The following is an 18,337-nucleotide window of genomic DNA, read 5'->3' on the forward strand; positions in this document are numbered from 1 at the left end:
CCCTCTGGTTCTCAAGCTTGTGCGCAATCCACTGAGCTACATCAGCCAGGGCTCTTGCCATTCTAATGTTCATAGTTTTGATCTTTTTTTTCTTTATGTAGTTCCTTTAACATTTCGTACAGTAATGGCTTGGTGCTGATAAACTCTTTTAGCTTGACCTTGTCTGGGAAGCACTTCATCCGTCCTTCAATTCTAAATGATAACTTTGCTAGATAGAGTAAACGAGGTTGTAGGTCTTTGCTTTTCATCACTTTGAATGTTTCTTGCAAGTCCCTTCTAGCCTGCAAAGTTTCTTTTGAGAAATCAGCTGACAGTTTTATGGGAACTCCCCTGTAGGTAATGAATTGCTTTTCTCTTACTGCTGTTAAGATTCTCTCTTTGTCTTTAACCTCCAATTTAAACCTTTGGCATTTAAATTATAATGTGTCTTGGTGTGGTTCTCTTTGGGTCTAACTTGTTTGGATTATCTATGTTTCCTAGACTTGTATGTCTGTTTCCTTCACCAAATTAGGGAAGTTTTCTTTCTTTTTTTTTCAAATATGTTTTCATTTTTTTGCTTTTTCTCTGCTCTTTCCAGCATCTCTGTGATTCGGGTATTGGTACGTTTAGAGATGTCCCAGAAGCTCCTTAGCCTATCCTCACTTTTTTGAATTCTTTTTCCTTCTTACTATTCTGATTGATAGCTTTTTTCTTTCTTATGTTCCAAATTGTTGATTTGATTCTCAGCTTCATCCCCTCTGCTCTTGGTTCCCTGTAGATTTTTCTTTATTTCACTTAATGTAACCCTCATTTCTGCCCTTTTTTATGCTGTTGATGTACTCAATGAGGTCCTTGAGCATCCTGATATCTAGTGTTGTGCTTATCTCCATTTTGTTTAGTTCTTTTGCTGGAGTTTTGTTTTGTTCTTTTATTTGGACCTTGTTCTTTGCCTCCCCAGTTTGGCAGCCTCCCTGTGTTTGTTTCTGTGTATTAAGTAGAGCTGCTTTGACTCCCTGTCTTAGTAGTGTGGCCTATTGTAGAAAACTGCACCTGTCAGTTGTATCGGGTGGAGCCTTCAGTAATTGCCAGGGTGGGTCAACTGTGTCACCACTCTGTTGCTCTGTGTGGGGATGGCTCAGGTGGGGACATTGCTGCTGTCTGGCCTCTGGATTTTGCCCAGGAGGAAGCTGTCTCCCATCACTCACCTGGTTGCCATTCACTTCAGTTTCTCCCTGTATGCCACTGGTACCCTTCCAGCTGGTGTCCTGGTGCCGAATCCCAGAGGGAGTGAGTCCGTATAAGTCCTAGGTCAATTTTAGGTCCTTTAAGAGGAGTCTTCTGAGAATCCTGCAGTTTCTTCCGCCACCCCACCCCTCACTGATTTTTACATCAAGAAGTTATGGGGACTTACCTTCCTGGCGCTGGAACCCTGGGCTTGGCTTGGTGGTCTGGTCTTGGGATGGGATCCCTCACTCCCGAGGTGTTCCTCCCTATTTTTATCCACCATAAGTGGATGTGGGACTGTGTGTTCTGTGTCTCTGTGCCTCTCCACACCTCCCCACCCCTATGTGTCTCTGCCCAGCCTCCCACCCATCTGGATAAGTGTGGTGGCTTTAAAACACTTGGTTGTCGCACTTCCATACAGCTCTATTTTCTGACAGTTCTGAGTGATACTTGTTTTGTAGTTGTAATTCTTGCTGTAGTTTTGTGAGGATGAGGCATGTTTTCTATGCCTCCATCTTGACTGGAAATCTTCCAGATAGATTTAAAAAAAAATTTACAAACCAATTTGAAGCTTACAGTAGAAAATAGACTGAATAGATGTCTTTTTTAAAAAATATTTTATTTATTTGTTTATTTTCAGAGAAAGGGGAAAGGAGAGAGAAAGAGAGGGAGAGAAGAATCGTTGTGATTGAATCAGTTGCCTCTCACACACCCCCAACCAGGGGCCCGGCCCACAATCCAGGCAGGTGCCCTGACTGGGAATCAAACCAGCAACTTTTTGGTTTGCAGGACAGTACTCAGTCCACTGAGCTGTACCAGCCAGGGCTGTAGATAGTAACTCTACTGAGTAAAAAACAAAGCATTCCCTTTGGAAGGAAAAATAAGCTTTTTTCAAATAAATTTTCAGTAGGTCTTTAACTGTTTTAGGGATGAAATGTTTAAAAATAGCCATAAGCAGCATGATTGAATGATTCTTTTAGATTTCATCCTTAAGTGAAACTGATTCTTACTTTTTTCATAGAAAAGAGAGGAGACAGAAGAGACAAGTTCAAATAAATTGTTGGTCAAAGCAGAAGAGCTAGAGAAACCTAAAGAAACAGAGAAAGTTAAAATCACCAAGGTGTTTGATTTTGCTGGTGAAGAAGTCAGGTAAGATGACCCTCACAAACTTTGAAACTTCCGTATTTTGCTGAGTGTAATATGCACCCAGGTTTTTGGCACAAAGTTTCAGGAAAAATATCTATGGTTTTAATTTTTTAATTCAGTTATTTATTTATATTTAGAAACAAAACTGAGTATCGTATTCCAGAGTATTATTTTGCATATGGATATCATTATTGCTTTCTAGAGCTATGCTTTTAACCCATAAGCATGAATAAAAGAATTAAAAACATTTACATAAATATGTAATTAGTACTACCTATATATAATGTGCATCCTTATTTTTCCTTCAAAAATTTGGGCAAAACCATGCACATTATACATTGTAAAATACAATAGTTCTTTTAAAAATGAGCATTTTTCTAAATGGTGTTATGAGTCATCTGCCCTCATCCCAACCCATTGTAATATTTGGAAGCCTTATATTTGAACTCAAGGAAAACAGTGGCTCTATGAATTATTGGAGAACACAAGAAAGGTCCTTTCACATATCGTAATTTAGTTTTTGGATATTATGAAGTGGTTGGCTGAACAGAAACAAGAACATGTAAGAGTAAAATATATGGTTTTACATAGTCATGTTTTGTAAGCTTGGCTATGTCATTTCTCCCTTTATTACTTTCCTTAACTGTGAAGTCTGAGTCCCTGTGAAGCCTCTGAAATCAGGTAAAAATTAGAGTGCCAGGAGAGAGGTTTGGTTCCAGTATTATTTCTTCACTTTAATATTATTTTTAAAATTAATTCATGAGGTTTGTTACCAGTTTAGAAAAACAGTAGGGACTTATTAACCTCCTGGCTGTTTCAGGTAAGAGCCACATGTTTGGAGTTTCCTCTTTCCTAAAGTTTTATTACGTGAAGACAGCAGATCTCTGATTTATAGCTAAATGAGAACAGATGAAGTGCCAATCAATACTTTTTAGGTAGTCACATTTATTTTCTTTGACAGTAATTAATCAGACCTGTATGTTCTCTGAAAAGATAATTTTCCCTAAAATTGATATTCTTTTTTAAATGTGTTTATTGATGAGAGAGAGGAAGGGATAGAGTGAGAGAGAGAGAAACATGGATTGGTTGCCTCCCGTATGCTCCCCAACTGAGGGTCAAACCCGCAACCTAGCGGGGATTGAACCCCCAACCTCTTGGTGGATGAATCACTGCTTCAATTAGCTGAGCCACCTGGCCAGGGCTAAAATCAATTCTTAAAAATATCTTCTTTCCACCAATTATTTCATCCAGAGAAATACATCTTGGAAAAAAGAATTTGGCATTATTAGTTTTATAAATGGTGTAGAGCAAAACTTTTTATTATTTAAAAAAATTTTCCCCAACTTTTTTTTGAAACATTTCACATATGGAAGTGTTGCAAGAATAGTATTAGAAGGAACACCCATATACCTTCCACGCAGATTTACTACTTGTCAGTGTCTCTCTCATCTCCACCTGTATTTCTCTTTTTGTTTTGGCTGAACCATTTGAGAATTACTTCACTCTTAAATACCTCAACACTGTTTTATAAGAACAAGGGCATTCTCCTTTGAGGTACAATATAACTCTCATAGTCAGTAAATTTTACGTTAATGCAGATTATTATCTGAACTCTGAGATGAAGGACCCTGATTTTAAATTTTCAACCTGTTACAGACCAATGCTTTTGTAAAATACAATAAAATGGAATTACAGAAAAATAAAGTAAAAGGATAACTATACATACTGTTCATTGAAAGTGAATATGAGATTGATACAGGAAATTAGTGTTATAATTATACCTTTTTTATTCTGTAATCAAAACAATCTAAAGTATCAGTTCTCAGTAGGTAACATCTAGACACTTTGTATATTAATTTTTAGTTTTTAATGAGACAAAATAGCTTTTTTTGGTGCTAATTCATCTAATCTAAATTGGGTTGCTGACGGCAGTGCTCCTGGAGGACAGTGTGTGTGTGAACTATTTCCTTTTTTGTTTTTTCCTTAAAAAAAAATTTATCATGAAGCAGTTCATCTCAGAGATATTTTCATGAAGATAGAAGTATAGCTTTTATAGCCATTTCACTGAGTTCAGGATTTTCCTTTTTTTAGTCTAAATTGAAGCCAGCAATACTGTATTTTCACAGTTCGTCTGCAGTGCTTTATCAGTGTCCATTTCCAGTAGTTTATCCTGTCAAGTTATAATTGAATTTAAGTTATGTTTCAGTAGAAAAAAATTCTGGATGCATGAATTTCCTGTTTGTGGTTATTATTTTGATAAAAAATACAGTTCTAAACCTTCTGTGAAACATGTTAATCTGTAGAAACTCTGTTTTTCCAGGCTTCTTAACTTTTATTTTCACCCTTATATTTTATTTACTACTGAAAAACTCCTTGCCTGGGAGTACTAAGATTATTAAAAAACAAATGGTATCAGAGAAATAAGCGAGTTTTACTGTGTAGTTGAGATCTTTAAAATTGGGAAACAGCTGGTTACTTTTTCCTTTGCAAACACTTTATTTCCTAGTTCATCATTCAGAACATCATTTTTCCCTTTCATAACCATCATACCTCAGCACACAACATAACATAGACATTTTTATGATCAGCTTTCAGTTTATCACATATAAAGAGAGTTGTTTAAAATTTTAAGTCATTAACCTTAAATAATTCATCATTTTTACTGCTGTAGCAAGATTTTTTTTGGTCGTAGGACTTTTCTTGATGAAGGAAGCAGTGTGTTGATTTCTATTCTGGCACATGCTCCTTAATCTAAATTGTTTCTCTGTTTTACCAGCTGTGCCACTGGAACATGCCCCTCCGAACACTCAGACTTCACATTACATTTGTTGACAGTGTAACCCTAGTTTTATCATACAGATGAGTGTCAGGTATGTTTGTCAGCAAGAAATTGATAAAGTGATTTTTTTATCATCCCCATGTTTAAATCACACATATACCATAATAATTTCCATGTTACAAGTGATATGACATTCTTTAAACTGCATTGAGACATCACTTTACTAACTTTATTCCAGTTTTCACTACCATAAGCCAGATCCTGAATACTTCAAGCTATGGTGTATTGGAAAGTTGTGCTTGAACTATCTTCATTTTTTAGTCCTCACCCTAGGAAATATTTATTGATTTTAGAGAGAGGGTGGGAGAGACAGAGAGAAACACTGATGTGAGGGAGAAACATCGATCGGGTGCCTCCCATACACGTTCTGACCCAGGATGGAACCCGCAGCGTAGGTGTGTGCCCTGACTGGGATCGAACCCACAACAAACTTTTGGTGTGCAGGGTGATGCTCCAACCATGTGAGCCACCTGGTCAGGGCTTGAACTACCATCTGTCACAAACAAATACATTTGATATAGTCTCTTCTAGGGTCTTGGCACTGTTTTTGTTTGTTTTTTAGTTAGTAACCAAAAACACTCTTTCCTCTGAAGGCTGCAGTGCACTAGTGTTAATGAGTGGAATTTTGCATCTACTTTTATTGGCTTTTTAGTTCAGTACTCTTTATTTCAGAATTCTTTTAATATGAACTAATTTCCTTAGGTTTTATATGTAAATGCTTCATTAGCCGACACATCACGGCAAAGAACCCACTTTGGTTTTAGTGCTGCATGATCACAGACCACAGGCAGTAGGAGAGGGCTTGCAACATGAAAGCAGTGAGACCTCAGTTGGCTTTCATTTCTTTGGAATTATTTCCATTATCATCATGTGATTTATTACTACTGCTGCATTCAGAAAAGATGTGTTTTCTTTTTTTAATTTTTTAATATATTTTATCAATTATGTTGTTCAAGTTGTCCCATTCCCCTCTTCTTCTTTCCCCTCCACCCTGCATACCCCCTCCCACCCACATTCCCTCCCTTTTGTTCATGTCCATGTGTCGTGAGTTCTTTGGCTTCTACATTTTCTATGCTATTTTTACCCTCCCCCTGTCTATTTTCTACCTACTGTCTATGCTACTTATTCTCTGTACCTTGTCCCCCTTTCTCCTCCTCCCACTCCCCTGTTGCTAACCCTCCATGTGTTCTTCATTTCTATGGTTCTGTTCCTGTTCTGGTTGTTTCCTTAGTTTGCTTTTGTTTTAGGTGTGGTTGTTAGTAACTGTGTGTTTGCTCTCTTTTTACTGTTCCTGTTTTTTATCTTTTTCTTAGATAAGTCCCTTTAACATTTCATATAATAAGGGCTTGGTGATGATGAACTCCTTGAATTTGACCTTATCTGGGAAGTGCTTTATCTGCCCTTCCATTCTAAATGAAAGCTTTGCTGGATAGAGCAATCCTGGATGTAGGTCTTTGGATTTCATGACTTGGAATACTTCTTTCCAGCCCCTTCTTGCCTGTAAGGTCTCTTTTGAGAAATCCACTGACAGTCTGATGGGTACTCCTTTGTAGGTGACTGTCCCCTTATCTCTTGCTGCTTCTAGGATTCTCTCCTTCATTTTGGTCTTGGCTAATGTAATTATGATGTGCCTTGGTGTGTTCCTTCTTGGGTCCAACTTCTTTGGGTATCTCTGAGCTTCCTGGACTTCCTGGAAGTCTATTTCTTTTGCCAGCTTAGGGAAGTTTTCCTTTGTTGTTTGTTCGAATAAGTTTTCCACTTGTTGCTCTTCATCTTCCCCTTCTGGTACTCCTATAATTTGTATGTTGGAATGTTTAAAGATGTCTTGGAGGTTCCTAAGCCTCTCTTCATTTTTTGAAATTCTTGTTTCTTCATCCTTTTCTGTTTGGTTGTTTCTTTCTTTCTTCTGGTCCACTCCCTTGACTTGAGTCCGTTTCCTTCCCGTCACTATTGGTTCCCTGTGCGTTTCCCTTCATTTCACTTAGTGTAGCCTTCATTTGTTCATCTAATTTGTGACAAAAATCAAGAAATTCTGTGAGCATCCTGATCACCAGTGCTTTGAACTGTGCATCTGATAGGTTGGCTATCTCTTTGTCGCTTAGAAGTATTGGCTCTGGTGCTTTGAGTTGTTCTTCTTGAGCCATAATGTTTTGGTCTGTTTACATATGAGGGGTGGAGCCTTAGGTGTTCACCAGGGTGGAAGCGACCCGGTCTGTGGGTGGTGACGCTATATGTGGGGGTGGGGTCAGAGAGGGGCAATGGTGTTTGTGCAGCTCTCTCTCTCGGATTTTGGTCCCTTCTGCTGCTTCCCGCAAGCAAATTGGGTCCTTCTGGTGCTGGTTCCCGAGTGTGTGGGCTTGTGCACCATCCAGGACCCTATGGGTCTCTCCAGTAAACTCTCTGTGAGCCTGGGAGCCTCTCCCGGCACCTCAACCCCCAAAAGTTTTTCCAGTTGGTGCTTTTAGGTGTTAATTCCCGTCGCTGGGGCCCTGGTTTGCGTGGTCTGTCTCACTGCTTGCTCCTTCACCTGGTTTATCTGAGTTTGAATGTGTGACCACGGTCAGCCAGCCGCCTTGCGCCCTCACTGGGTCCACCCGTTGCCACCCCACGCCTGGGACCTGCCAACCGCCACCCATGCACCTGGGTTGGTCTGGCCACTTTTTCCTGCGCGACCCCTCTCTGCTAGCCACTGACTCTGCCTCTCTTGTCAGTCTGGCTGAATGGTTTCATTGTTGTCATACTTCTGTACAGTTCAATTTTCTGTCTGGGTTGCGTTTTTGTTACTAAATTTTTGTTGTCTTTAAACTTGGTTGTGTGAGGAGGCACAGTGTTTCCACCTACACCTCCATTTTGGCTGGAAGTCCTATTTCACTTTTAAAACAAATGAATAGTAATTTTAAATACCGCATGCATTTTCAGGAAGCCTGCTATTTTTATGATTTGTCAGAAGAGGGCAGCAGTGTATCTTCTAACAAAGATGAGTAGGGAAGCACTTTTTCATGAATATAACACTCACACGTGTATTCAAAAGTAATATGTGCTTATTTTATTTTTTTAATGCTTTGTTTATTTTTAGAGAGAAGGGAAGGGAACGAGAAAGAGGAAAGAAACATCAATGTGTGGTTGCCTCTTTTGTGCCCCCCACTGGGGGCCTGGCCCACAATTCAGGCATGTGCCCTGACTGGGAATCCAACTGACTACTCCCCCACCCCCGTCCCCCACCCCCACAGTTCGCAGGCCAGCACTCAATCCACTGAGCCACACCAGCCAGGGCAATATGTGCTTATTTTAAAAACATACATTACAGAGATATAGAACATGACAAGTGAAAGTTCTCTACCTTCTAAAGAAAACTAAACCCCTGTTAATAGTTGGCAATTTGGCAGGATTTTTTAAAATTTCAATTATTTATACTTAAATTTAGATATTATAAGGAACTCTCATGTAGGAACTTGGGAGGCCTGAATATTAATTGACAGCTAGATACAAACTTGATATATAGATTTGAGCCTATCTTTTAATCTCTTTATGTCATTATTCTACTTCTTCTTTTTGTCTTGATATCAAGTTCAGAGCATTACTTCATCTTTAAGAAATGTGAGAAAGAGCTAGTGATGACTGGGAATAATTTGTAAGTATAAGGTAATGATAGCACCAAGTTAGTCTTTTAGTTTTTCTAATTATATTATAACTGTTAAACTTTGGATCGATACCTTTTTGTTTTGTTATTTTCCCCAGTTAAAAATCTATAGCCCTGGCTGGTGTAGCTCAGTGAATTGAGCGTGGGCCTGTGAACCAGAGGATCGTGGTTCGATTCCCAGTCAGGGCACATGCCTGGGTTGCAGGCCAGTTCCCAGCAGGGGACGCACGAAAGGCAACCATACATTGATGTTTCTCTCCCTCTCCTTCCCCTCTGAAGATAAATAAATAAATAATAAAATCTTTAAAAAATAAAAATGTATAGCTTATTAACCTTGGGGAATGAGGAAAAATAGCATTTTTTATCCTTCTCTGTCGCATAACCAGCTGAGCCAGTTAGCTCAAACTTTCCTAAATGATTCACCTTTTGGAAAAGGCCAGTCGTGGAAACTTTCTGCCTAAATAAGACTTTTGAGGAAGTTCTGAGTAAGTGAAGATGAACTTAAAGTGGAGTTTCTGCTGCTAATACTTGAATTAACTGCAGCCCATAGTGGGCCCTTTCCAGTCAGGGTTCCTTCTTGTATGTTAGGCGTGGTCTGCGATTTAGACCACTCCTGCTTGAAGACACTTTGATGGCTGAATCTCTTCTTAATACTTGTTGAAAGTGGAGTTCTTCCAGGTTGAGTAATCTCCTGCTAATATTACTCTGTCGATCTGGATTTTAGAGGGTCGTGAAGGCAGGGTTCAGCAGCTTACGTTGGATTCTCTGGGTAGTACTGAGCCATCACAAGACAAGAGCTTGAGCAGGGGACTGACAGAGTTTTTTGTTTGCTTTTAAGTCACCCTTCGAGATTAACTTGGCCTTCTTTCCCCGTGAAGGTTCTTAATACAAAACTCTCACATTTAATTCTGTCACTTTTGTGGGTGACACAGTACTGAGTGCAGGAGTGAGGTGGCTCTTGACAAGAAAATTTGGTTTGGGAAGCCTAGAAGGAAGGAGAGAAGAGAGAGGCTTACTTCCCTGCAAAGGTGGAATTTACAGGATTCGTCTGTCATTTTTCTTGGCCAGTCTTATTCTGTGTCAGCTGGTTGAACATCCATAATACAGTGACTGTAATTTTTGACCCTCCTACAGATAGATTGGAATTTAAAGAAAATTCCTCAGATGTTTTTGTTAAGTTGGCAAGCCTGGGCAGGCATTAGGTATTTCTCTTTTTTATCTGAAAATTTAAGCACCATAAATATCCTTATTTGCTCCTTATTTGATCATCAATTTTATTGAGGGCAATTTTTGCAGATCTGAAGTTGGCAGAATTCTCAATTAAAGTTTTCGTCCATTCCCAGATGAGTGCTGAATTAGCCAGTTTTCAGGGATCCTGGTTCATTTTTGGTTTGTTTTAGTTATAGAATAGGAATCTTCTACTAAGTGTTTTTTAATTGTTTATACTGTTGCTCTTCTCTTCGAAATAACACCCGTATTTTCCTCCCCAATATTCCATGTCCCCACTCCAACTTGTACTGGGCCTTTCAGGGTGAGTCCAGATCTACACGTGCGGTGCAGTGTGAGGGCCTTTCCCAGCCTTCACAGCAGTAGCCCACAAGGGCAGTTTGTGATTCAGTAGTGACTACCGCAGTGTTTCATCCTGACAAAAATAAGAGGGGATTTTAGAGACATGGAACTTACGTGCATTGTCATTTCATTTAGCAAAGGAAAATGTCTTTATCCGGAACTGTTATAGTAAACTTGAAATCGTAAAGCTGGGCAGCCAGAACTTACTGAAGCCCCAGAGGGTATTTTCCTTGTCTTCATTCATTCCCTTTTTTAAAATTTTGTTTCTGTCTTTGTATTCCTTTTGTAAACTTAATGTCTCCTTCCTCGGCACAGGGTGACTAAGGAAGTGGATGCTACATCTAAAGAGGCCAAATCCTTCTTCAAGCAAAATGATCAAGAAACACCACAGGCTAACGTGCCTTCAACTTCGCCGTCACTCCCTGCCGGCTCAGGGTGAGTATTCTAGGCCCAGGCCCAGGTGTACCTGGCACACTAAAGAAGCTGCTGTCGGTAGGAGAACGCACCCTAATTGTAGTTGTCACCTTAACTGCAGCTGTCACGGCTCCTTTCCTGACAGACAAAATCGTGCTGCTGCCCTGCCTTTGCTGAAATAGTTGCCAAGTGGAAAATGTGAAGGGAAATTAGCCATAGGTCTCTCATTTTATATCAGCCTGAAAAAAGTGCCGATTTACAGTGCTGATCACAAGGCTGAACACATAGTAAACCTTACATCTAAAAAATAATTTGTAAATGAAAATTTCAGCAGTTCTTCAGAACATCTAATGAAGATTCAGGTTGCATACTCCCATCCCCCAAGGACCTCAAAAGAACATAATAAGGTCACAGCTGATTCACAGGTAATTCTATTAACACATTTTCAGGAACTTCATAGTCTTTCTTCTTTCATATTTTTCATATTACTTGAGTTATTTTTAGCTGAAGACTAGACTAGAATTCTTTTTCTTTGGAGAAAATAAAAATCTCTTTCTTCTTAGCTTATGTGTGAGACGTAAAGCCTCACAGTAAATACGAAAAGCCAGGGAGGGCACTAGCCTGCAAAGAAGTAAATGTGGACCACACCCTGTAGGTAGCACTGATCACCTGCTGGCTCCCCTGGGGAACTCTGTGTCCCTGAGGTGTTTAGAGGAGAAAGGTCACCTATAGGGCTTCTTGACCCTTCTGTCAGAGTTTGCCACATCTTCCTTCCCTTCCCAAGCATACTTATGTCATTGCTTTGAACAGTAAAGTTTTTTTTTTACATTGAAAAAAAAATCATTGGTTTTCCTATCAGAATATGAGCTTGTCTGGGACAGGCCTTTTTCATCTCTGCAGCCCTGGCTCTAAATAACACTTTGTCACACTGGTGTGCTCACCAGGGTTGCCTTTACCCGGAAGCAGACCCTGAGACAAAGGTTTGAGTGTTAGTTGTTAACTGAAAGGTGATTCCAGGAAGCCCCAGTTGGGAGGTGAAAAGTGGGAAGGAAGCCAGCACGGGTGCGCTACCCAGCAGATGACTGCTGGTGGTGGCTGGTACTCAGTCCTGCTGGGAAACTCAGGGAAGCAGTGAAGAACACGCCAGGGCAAGGAGGCTGGGGTATTATCCTTTACTGGCTCGGCTGCTTCCGCCTGTCCCTAGTCCTCAGTCCCCAGCTGCAGGTGCTTTCCTGAGGGGCTGCTCTCAGGGAGTGCCACGGGGCCAAGTGCAAGGACAGGCAGCTGGAGCTATGTCCACGTCGGCTCCGTGCTCTTTATTTGCTTCTTACTCCAAGTATTTCTTGCCCCGTGAAGCAACTAGGTGGCAGAACTCATCGTAGTAGTTACACAGGAACCAAAAAAAGGGAAAAGGATTGAATGCTTGCTACCACAGAGGAAGTGATGTAAACACCAACAAAGGCAGTGGTGGAAGGACCAGGGTAATGTGAACAGAGTTCTCCAGGCCTGGCTCAGCAGTTTTTAAGCTGTCGTTTGCAATCATCATTTAAAAGAAGTGAAATCAAATTAGAATTTTATAGTGTATCACATAGTAAGAGTAAATATTGTTTTATAACATTTTTATTTCACTTATCGGTGTGCTTTTCACAAAACAAGCTAGATTTTGAGTGAGAGTTGAGATTTTTTAAAAGTGAGCTTGTAGGCTGAAACAGCATGTTTTTAGCCTTATAATCATTATATTGTTTGAAAGGGATTCACTTCAGATCAGCAACTTGTAGACTTCACTGACTTTCACTGACTGACACTCATAGCAAGGAAAACATTTTGCATTGTGCCCTAGTACACCCATGAATATAGGTATGTAAAAAAAGTGATATAAAAAGTTGGTAAAATAGTATTTTCCTTTACTATATATGATTAACTTTGATTTTCCATCTTACATTATGTTGAGTAGGTGTTGTTTTTTGAAATGTTAGGACTTGTTGAATTGAAGTTATTTGAAAAAATACTACTTTAGACTACATATGGAATTAGTCTCTTAGGCTTTTACTTGAGTTACCAGGCTTGTATCTGGTATTATTAAGTAATGTCCCTTGCATTTATTAAAAGTGTTACGGTGAAAGTTATCTCTAGATTAAGTGTCCGATAGACATAAAGGCAAACGTTCTTCTGCCTTAGGTTTCTAACGTAGTTTCATCTAACACAATTTTCACTTCTAGCCTCCTTGGCTTTCTTAACCCTGCGGAGGTCTTGGCTGATCTGAGAGATACAAACAAGTTCTTTCCTTGAATATTGTTACATATATCAGGTGCATAGGTTCAAGGTCATGACTAGCTGCACGTTTGTATGTGACTAATGCTTACCCATGATGTTTTAAGCCATCAGTTTGGTTATAATATGTTTTGTAAGGGTGTGTGATATGTAATAGTAAATTGTATCTAAGAGATAATGTGAACTCCAAAGTTAGTGTTCGGTTGGTGTAATGTGTGTGTGTGTGTGTGTGTGTGTGTGTGTACTTAGAAGTCAGTGTTGTGTATGTTCTTTTTATTTACTATTGAAAATGGCTGGAAAAATATATTCAGTAATCCAAGAGAGGTTGAAGAACTTCAGCGAATGCTACTAGAGTGCTTATCAAAATATTTTTGCAAGTGTTGTAAAAGGCATTTATGCCTTGAACATAGCAATATTGTTTGTGATGACTGTTATAAAGGTTTTGCAAAGTCAGCTATTAAAGATTTTGATTAATTAATGTTAAAAACATTTTTGGTTGTATTTTTTTAGCAATATCCATGTTTCCATCATTTGAAAAGAAAAATTTTTATCCTTTTTTTCTATTTATTTAATAATTTCTAGATTGTAACTGAAAATAAATAAAAATCATGTAATTTATTGTATAAATATAACAAATGCAGATTTGTAGGGATTTTTTTGTTTTTTTTACATTTCAGCACGTACTAGTAATGAATGTATCTCTCGGATACATGCGACCTATGCTGTGATTTTTTTTTTACCACAACCTCTGCAGGGTTAAAACAATTCCTATTGATACTTAGAGATTCTACTTGGAAACTATGTGTTTCAGAAAATGCTCTGTTACTGTGATTATGAAGATAGCTGGAGGAGGGAGAAGTGGCAGCTTAACCAGGTCAGCCTATTGGAGTCACTAAGTCCCTCACATGGAAAGACGACTGCATTTTGTAACCAGCCTTCCATTCTTAGAAAGACCTAATAGCTTTTTTAGAAAGAAATCTGCAGAGGTGATGTCTGTATTAGGGAGACCCAGCAGGAAACAGATGGCATCCTCAAATTAGGATACTTTGAAGAGCGCTTAATAACTCACAAAGTGATGGGAAACCTCAGGGATAGGAATAGTGTGGTGTCTCTAGGGCTGGTAATAATAATGAGGCTCCCTTACCACCTTTTGACCTGAAGGGGCAAGAGGGGAGCAGTTTATGGCACAGAGAGAGGGCCTCCTGACAGGAGCCAAGACCTTCACTTGAGTGATGGATCCTCCAGGGGGAGGCAGGGGGAACAAATGTCCAGATCTCTCATTCCTCCCTTCCTCCCATCTCTTGCCAGGATGCTCCATTGACCACTGAGTGTTTAAAATTTTTTTTAAATTTATTTTAGAAAGAGTGAGAAATATTGATTTGTTCTGCTTATTTATGCATTCATAAGTTGATTGACCACCGAGTCTTGTGAAAGAAAAAATTATTCTAACAGTTGTTAAACTGGTAAGGAAGACTGACTCAGGATTCTTGCCCTAGATATTAAGTAGGGGAAAGCGATCAGGCTCAACTCTGAGTACAGCAAAGGTAGCCAAGGAGCAGAATGAGACAGGGCCGGTCAGTGGATGGAATATGACTACGAGGAGACCTCAGGTGTGGGGGGACTCTTGCTGAACCCTCCTAACAGGATTCTTGCTAAAGGCAGGCTAGGAATTAAATACAAAGATGTTGAAGAACTTGATCAGATAATGGGACTGATCGGATAGTAAGAATGGTGACTCTCTTTAAACTGACTTTGCAGGATACCTGCTAAAACTGGACTGTGCAAGCCCAGGAAAGACAGAGGCCGTGACTGAGGCCTAGTCGAAAAGAGGGCTCAAAGGAGTCTGAGTAAGACTGGATTCAGAAGAGTCTTGTCTGTACAGGACGGCATCTGGGCAGAGAGCGGCATGGAGGACTTGGAGGGAATCTGGAGGGGCCAGCTGATAAAATATCCTTCAATAGATTAATGAACTGCTGACTCCCTTACAAAGGGGTAATGTGACAGTTGATCAAAATCAGCGTTTTTGAAAACTATAATGGAACATAACATCACAAGGATATGTCTGCCTGAGTGAAAAAGCCCTCAGAATTGTACATGAAAGTGGGGACTCATTGACTTATGCAGTGTATTTTGAATGTCTGAATAAATCTAGAAGATGACCAAGGTTGGCATGATTTTTTTAAAAATCTCAGCTTCTACAGTTGTAACTGTGGTTGGGGAAAGACAGGGTCAGGAGGGAGTCAGCTGACCTGAGGTGTCTGAGTGGGCACGTTTGGTCAGTGCGACATCAGTACCCGCTGCCGGCTGCATGTGCAAGGCGTGGAAAGTCTTTCCAGGGGAAAAACCAGTAGGAATAATCCAGCTTATTAAAAGAAATCATTCTAATATTTTTTCCCACAGGCTTTTCATTTTCACTTTTGGAATTACTTCAGTTTATAGAAATTGTCCAACAGAAACACTTTATTTATTTTTCTTCTCTCTAAACAGATTTAAGCAATACAGGAAAACCAGGGCAACAGAGTGAAACATCCTGTCCCACATCCTTTGCTAGCAAATAAGAACAGATTCGCAGGAGCAACTGTTTATAACGGAAAATGCATTTCCTTCACATGTTTAAAATAGAAACATGCTTAGGCTATAAAAAGCCAAAGTTTATGCTTTGGGAATGGAGTAAACCAAACATCCAATTTTAATTGGAGGCCCAAATTAGAGACGACAAGAAGCACTCTCTACCTTGGGTTTAGAAAGCACAATGCTCAGTGTGTTCAAATTCCCATAGTTTTGTTAACTTTAAACTCTTGATCCACTTCACCCCCCACCCCAGACACCCCTCTATCCTCATTACCAATACTGTCGGCCACTTACGTCCAGCTTCTCCCAGTTTGTGGGTGTCTGGCTGGTCAGCCTTCAACTGCACATTTACTGCTTAGCCTTATTCTAGCAGGGGGCAACTAGTGGACTGTTAGTCTCGTTGGAGTTTATAACCCTAGCCATAGGCACTAACTTCTTTAATTAAGGGCTTTTTATTTGGTTAGCTCCTTATACAGGGTAGGGCAAAAGTAGGTTGAAACCATCCATCATTACCTAAAAGATTAATCCTAAGTAAGGATATGAATTAACAGCACTAATAAAATGACAAATAATACAAATAAATAATACAATAATTAATTAGTAAATAATAATACAAGAATAAGCTCTGTGTCTTGTGTACTCACAAGAGTGTACTCACACTCAGTGTAAACCCACTTTTGCTCACTCCTGTAGATTGGGATCGACCTAAAAAGGAGAGGGGGCTTTGTTGTGAAGTCTCAACTAGCATCAAGAGGGTCTCAGTTTAGCAGTGTCTGCCCCAAAGGTTCGGAGAGAGGATTGATCACAGTGTCATAATACAAATAGAAGACCCAGACTGAAGGCTCGAGACGACAGTGGTAATGCCTGACTTTCTGAGGTTTATCAGTATTCAGCCTAATGACCAGTCAGTTCCCAGGAACCTTGGTTTGTACAACAGAGTCTTCCTGTCTGGCCAGTTAGTCCCTCCCAGACTCCCTGGGTGTAAGTTAATATGACTTGGTTGGCTTTTGAAAGTTTTAAAATTTTTCGATATATGCAGTCTTTTGATAGAGAGCATTGAACATTTCACTTAAAGTAACAAAAATCTGATATTGCCATAATATTAGGTGGAAATGTTCCTAATTTTTTAATCAGAAGCTCTAACTATGAAGATTGATTAGACCTCTGACCTATGTTAGTTGTTTTTTAGGCTCTTTAAAAAAACATTTTATTTCTTTTTAAATACTAGATGTAAAGATTTTTTCGAAAGACTTTTATTTATTTACTTTTTAGAAATAGAGGATGAGAGGGAGAAAGAGGGGGAGAGAAACATCAGTGTGCAAGAGACACATCAATGGGTTGCCTCCCACATGCCCCCAACGGGGGACCCGGCCGGTAACCCAGGCATGTGCACTGCCTGGAGATCAAACTGGCGACCTTCTGGTTCTCAGGCCAGCACTCAGTCCACTGAGCCACACCAGCCAGGACAGGCTTTTTTTATTTTCAACATGAAAGCAACCAGCCAGGAGTTGAGAGGGGCATTTCAAAGCTAATATAGTATTTACATCATCAACAACAAAAGATAAGCTACAATCTGACCTTACCTTCTGGTTTGATGCTGTCATGAAATGTCTGATCAGTCGGCCTGTGTCTGTCTGTGCCTGGTGAATAGATACAGTTGACCCTTGAACAACCCAAGGTTAGGAATGCTGACTGCCCAGGAAGAAAATTCAAGTATAACTTAAATTTGTCCTCTGCATGTGCAGACTCCCAACCCCAGTTGACCCTTAAACAGTGTAGGTTTGAACTGCATGGGTCAGTTGAAAAAAGTCATGTATAAGTGGACCCACACAGTTCAAACCCACATTGTTTGAGGGCCAATGAAACATGTTGAGATTGCTTAATGCCTTAGGGAATGGCCGTTCCAGAAGAGGGAGGTCAGCTTGTTTCACTGACTGTCATGAGTGAGAGTTTATTGGTCATCGTAATAATTAAGGTAATTAGAAGAAAGTGGGTATTCTAGCAGACGTAACCTATGATAATTTTTGGACTCTATATGAGAACAGAGTGGTATTTGCGAATTTAATAATTTTAAATGTGCTTTTTCCCCCTCTAAAAACAGCTTTTTTGAACTGTTTTTATTTATTCAACAACTTAAATTTTACAGTTCATTGGCTTTTAGCATATTCATAGAGCTGTGCATTCATAAAGCTATGCAACCACAAAAGTGTTTATTACCCCTGTAAGAAATGTGCTCACTCTTCACTTCCATCCCCACCTCTTTCCCACTTCTAAGTAATCATTAATCTATCTTCTGTGTCTAGATTTGCCTTTTTTGACATTTCCTGTACATGGAAATGTACAATATTTTTAATCCTTTTGTGTCTGGCTGCTTTGACTTAGTATTATGTCCTCAAGGTTCATTCATGTGTTTGTGCTTCATTCATTATGGCCAAATAATATTTCATGTGTGAATATCCTACATTTTGTAGTGTATTAGTTGATGGACATAGGTTTGTTTCCACCGTTGGTTATGAATAATGTTTCTGTGAACATTCATATACATGTTTTTATGTGTACATGCATTTTTACATCACTTGGGTATGTACCAAGTTACAGAATTGCTGGGTCATATGGTATCTCAAATGTGGTCTTGAATGGGAGCATGAGTGAGCCATGAGAGAAAAATCTAGGAGTGTTAGTGC

The 18,337-nt window shown here is 39.6% G+C and overlaps 1 protein-coding gene across 1 annotated transcript in view; it reads left to right on the plus strand.

Moving 5' to 3' along the window:
- CFDP1 (chromatin stabilizing protein CFDP1) overlaps positions 1 to 18,337 on the plus strand; it is a 113,087-nt gene that overhangs the window by 15,506 nt on the left and 79,244 nt on the right. The window contains exons 4-5 of the mRNA XM_037063614.1: positions 2,225 to 2,352; positions 10,713 to 10,832. Coding sequence (XP_036919509.1) covers positions 2,225 to 2,352; positions 10,713 to 10,832 — 248 coding nt within the window. The remainder of the gene's footprint in view (positions 1 to 2,224; positions 2,353 to 10,712; positions 10,833 to 18,337) is intronic.

Source organism: Sturnira hondurensis, unplaced genomic scaffold (genome assembly GCF_014824575.4).
Source record: "Sturnira hondurensis isolate 20B ecotype Veracruz unplaced genomic scaffold, ASM1482457v3 Scaffold0014745, whole genome shotgun sequence".
NCBI lineage: Eukaryota > Metazoa > Chordata > Mammalia > Chiroptera > Phyllostomidae > Sturnira > Sturnira hondurensis.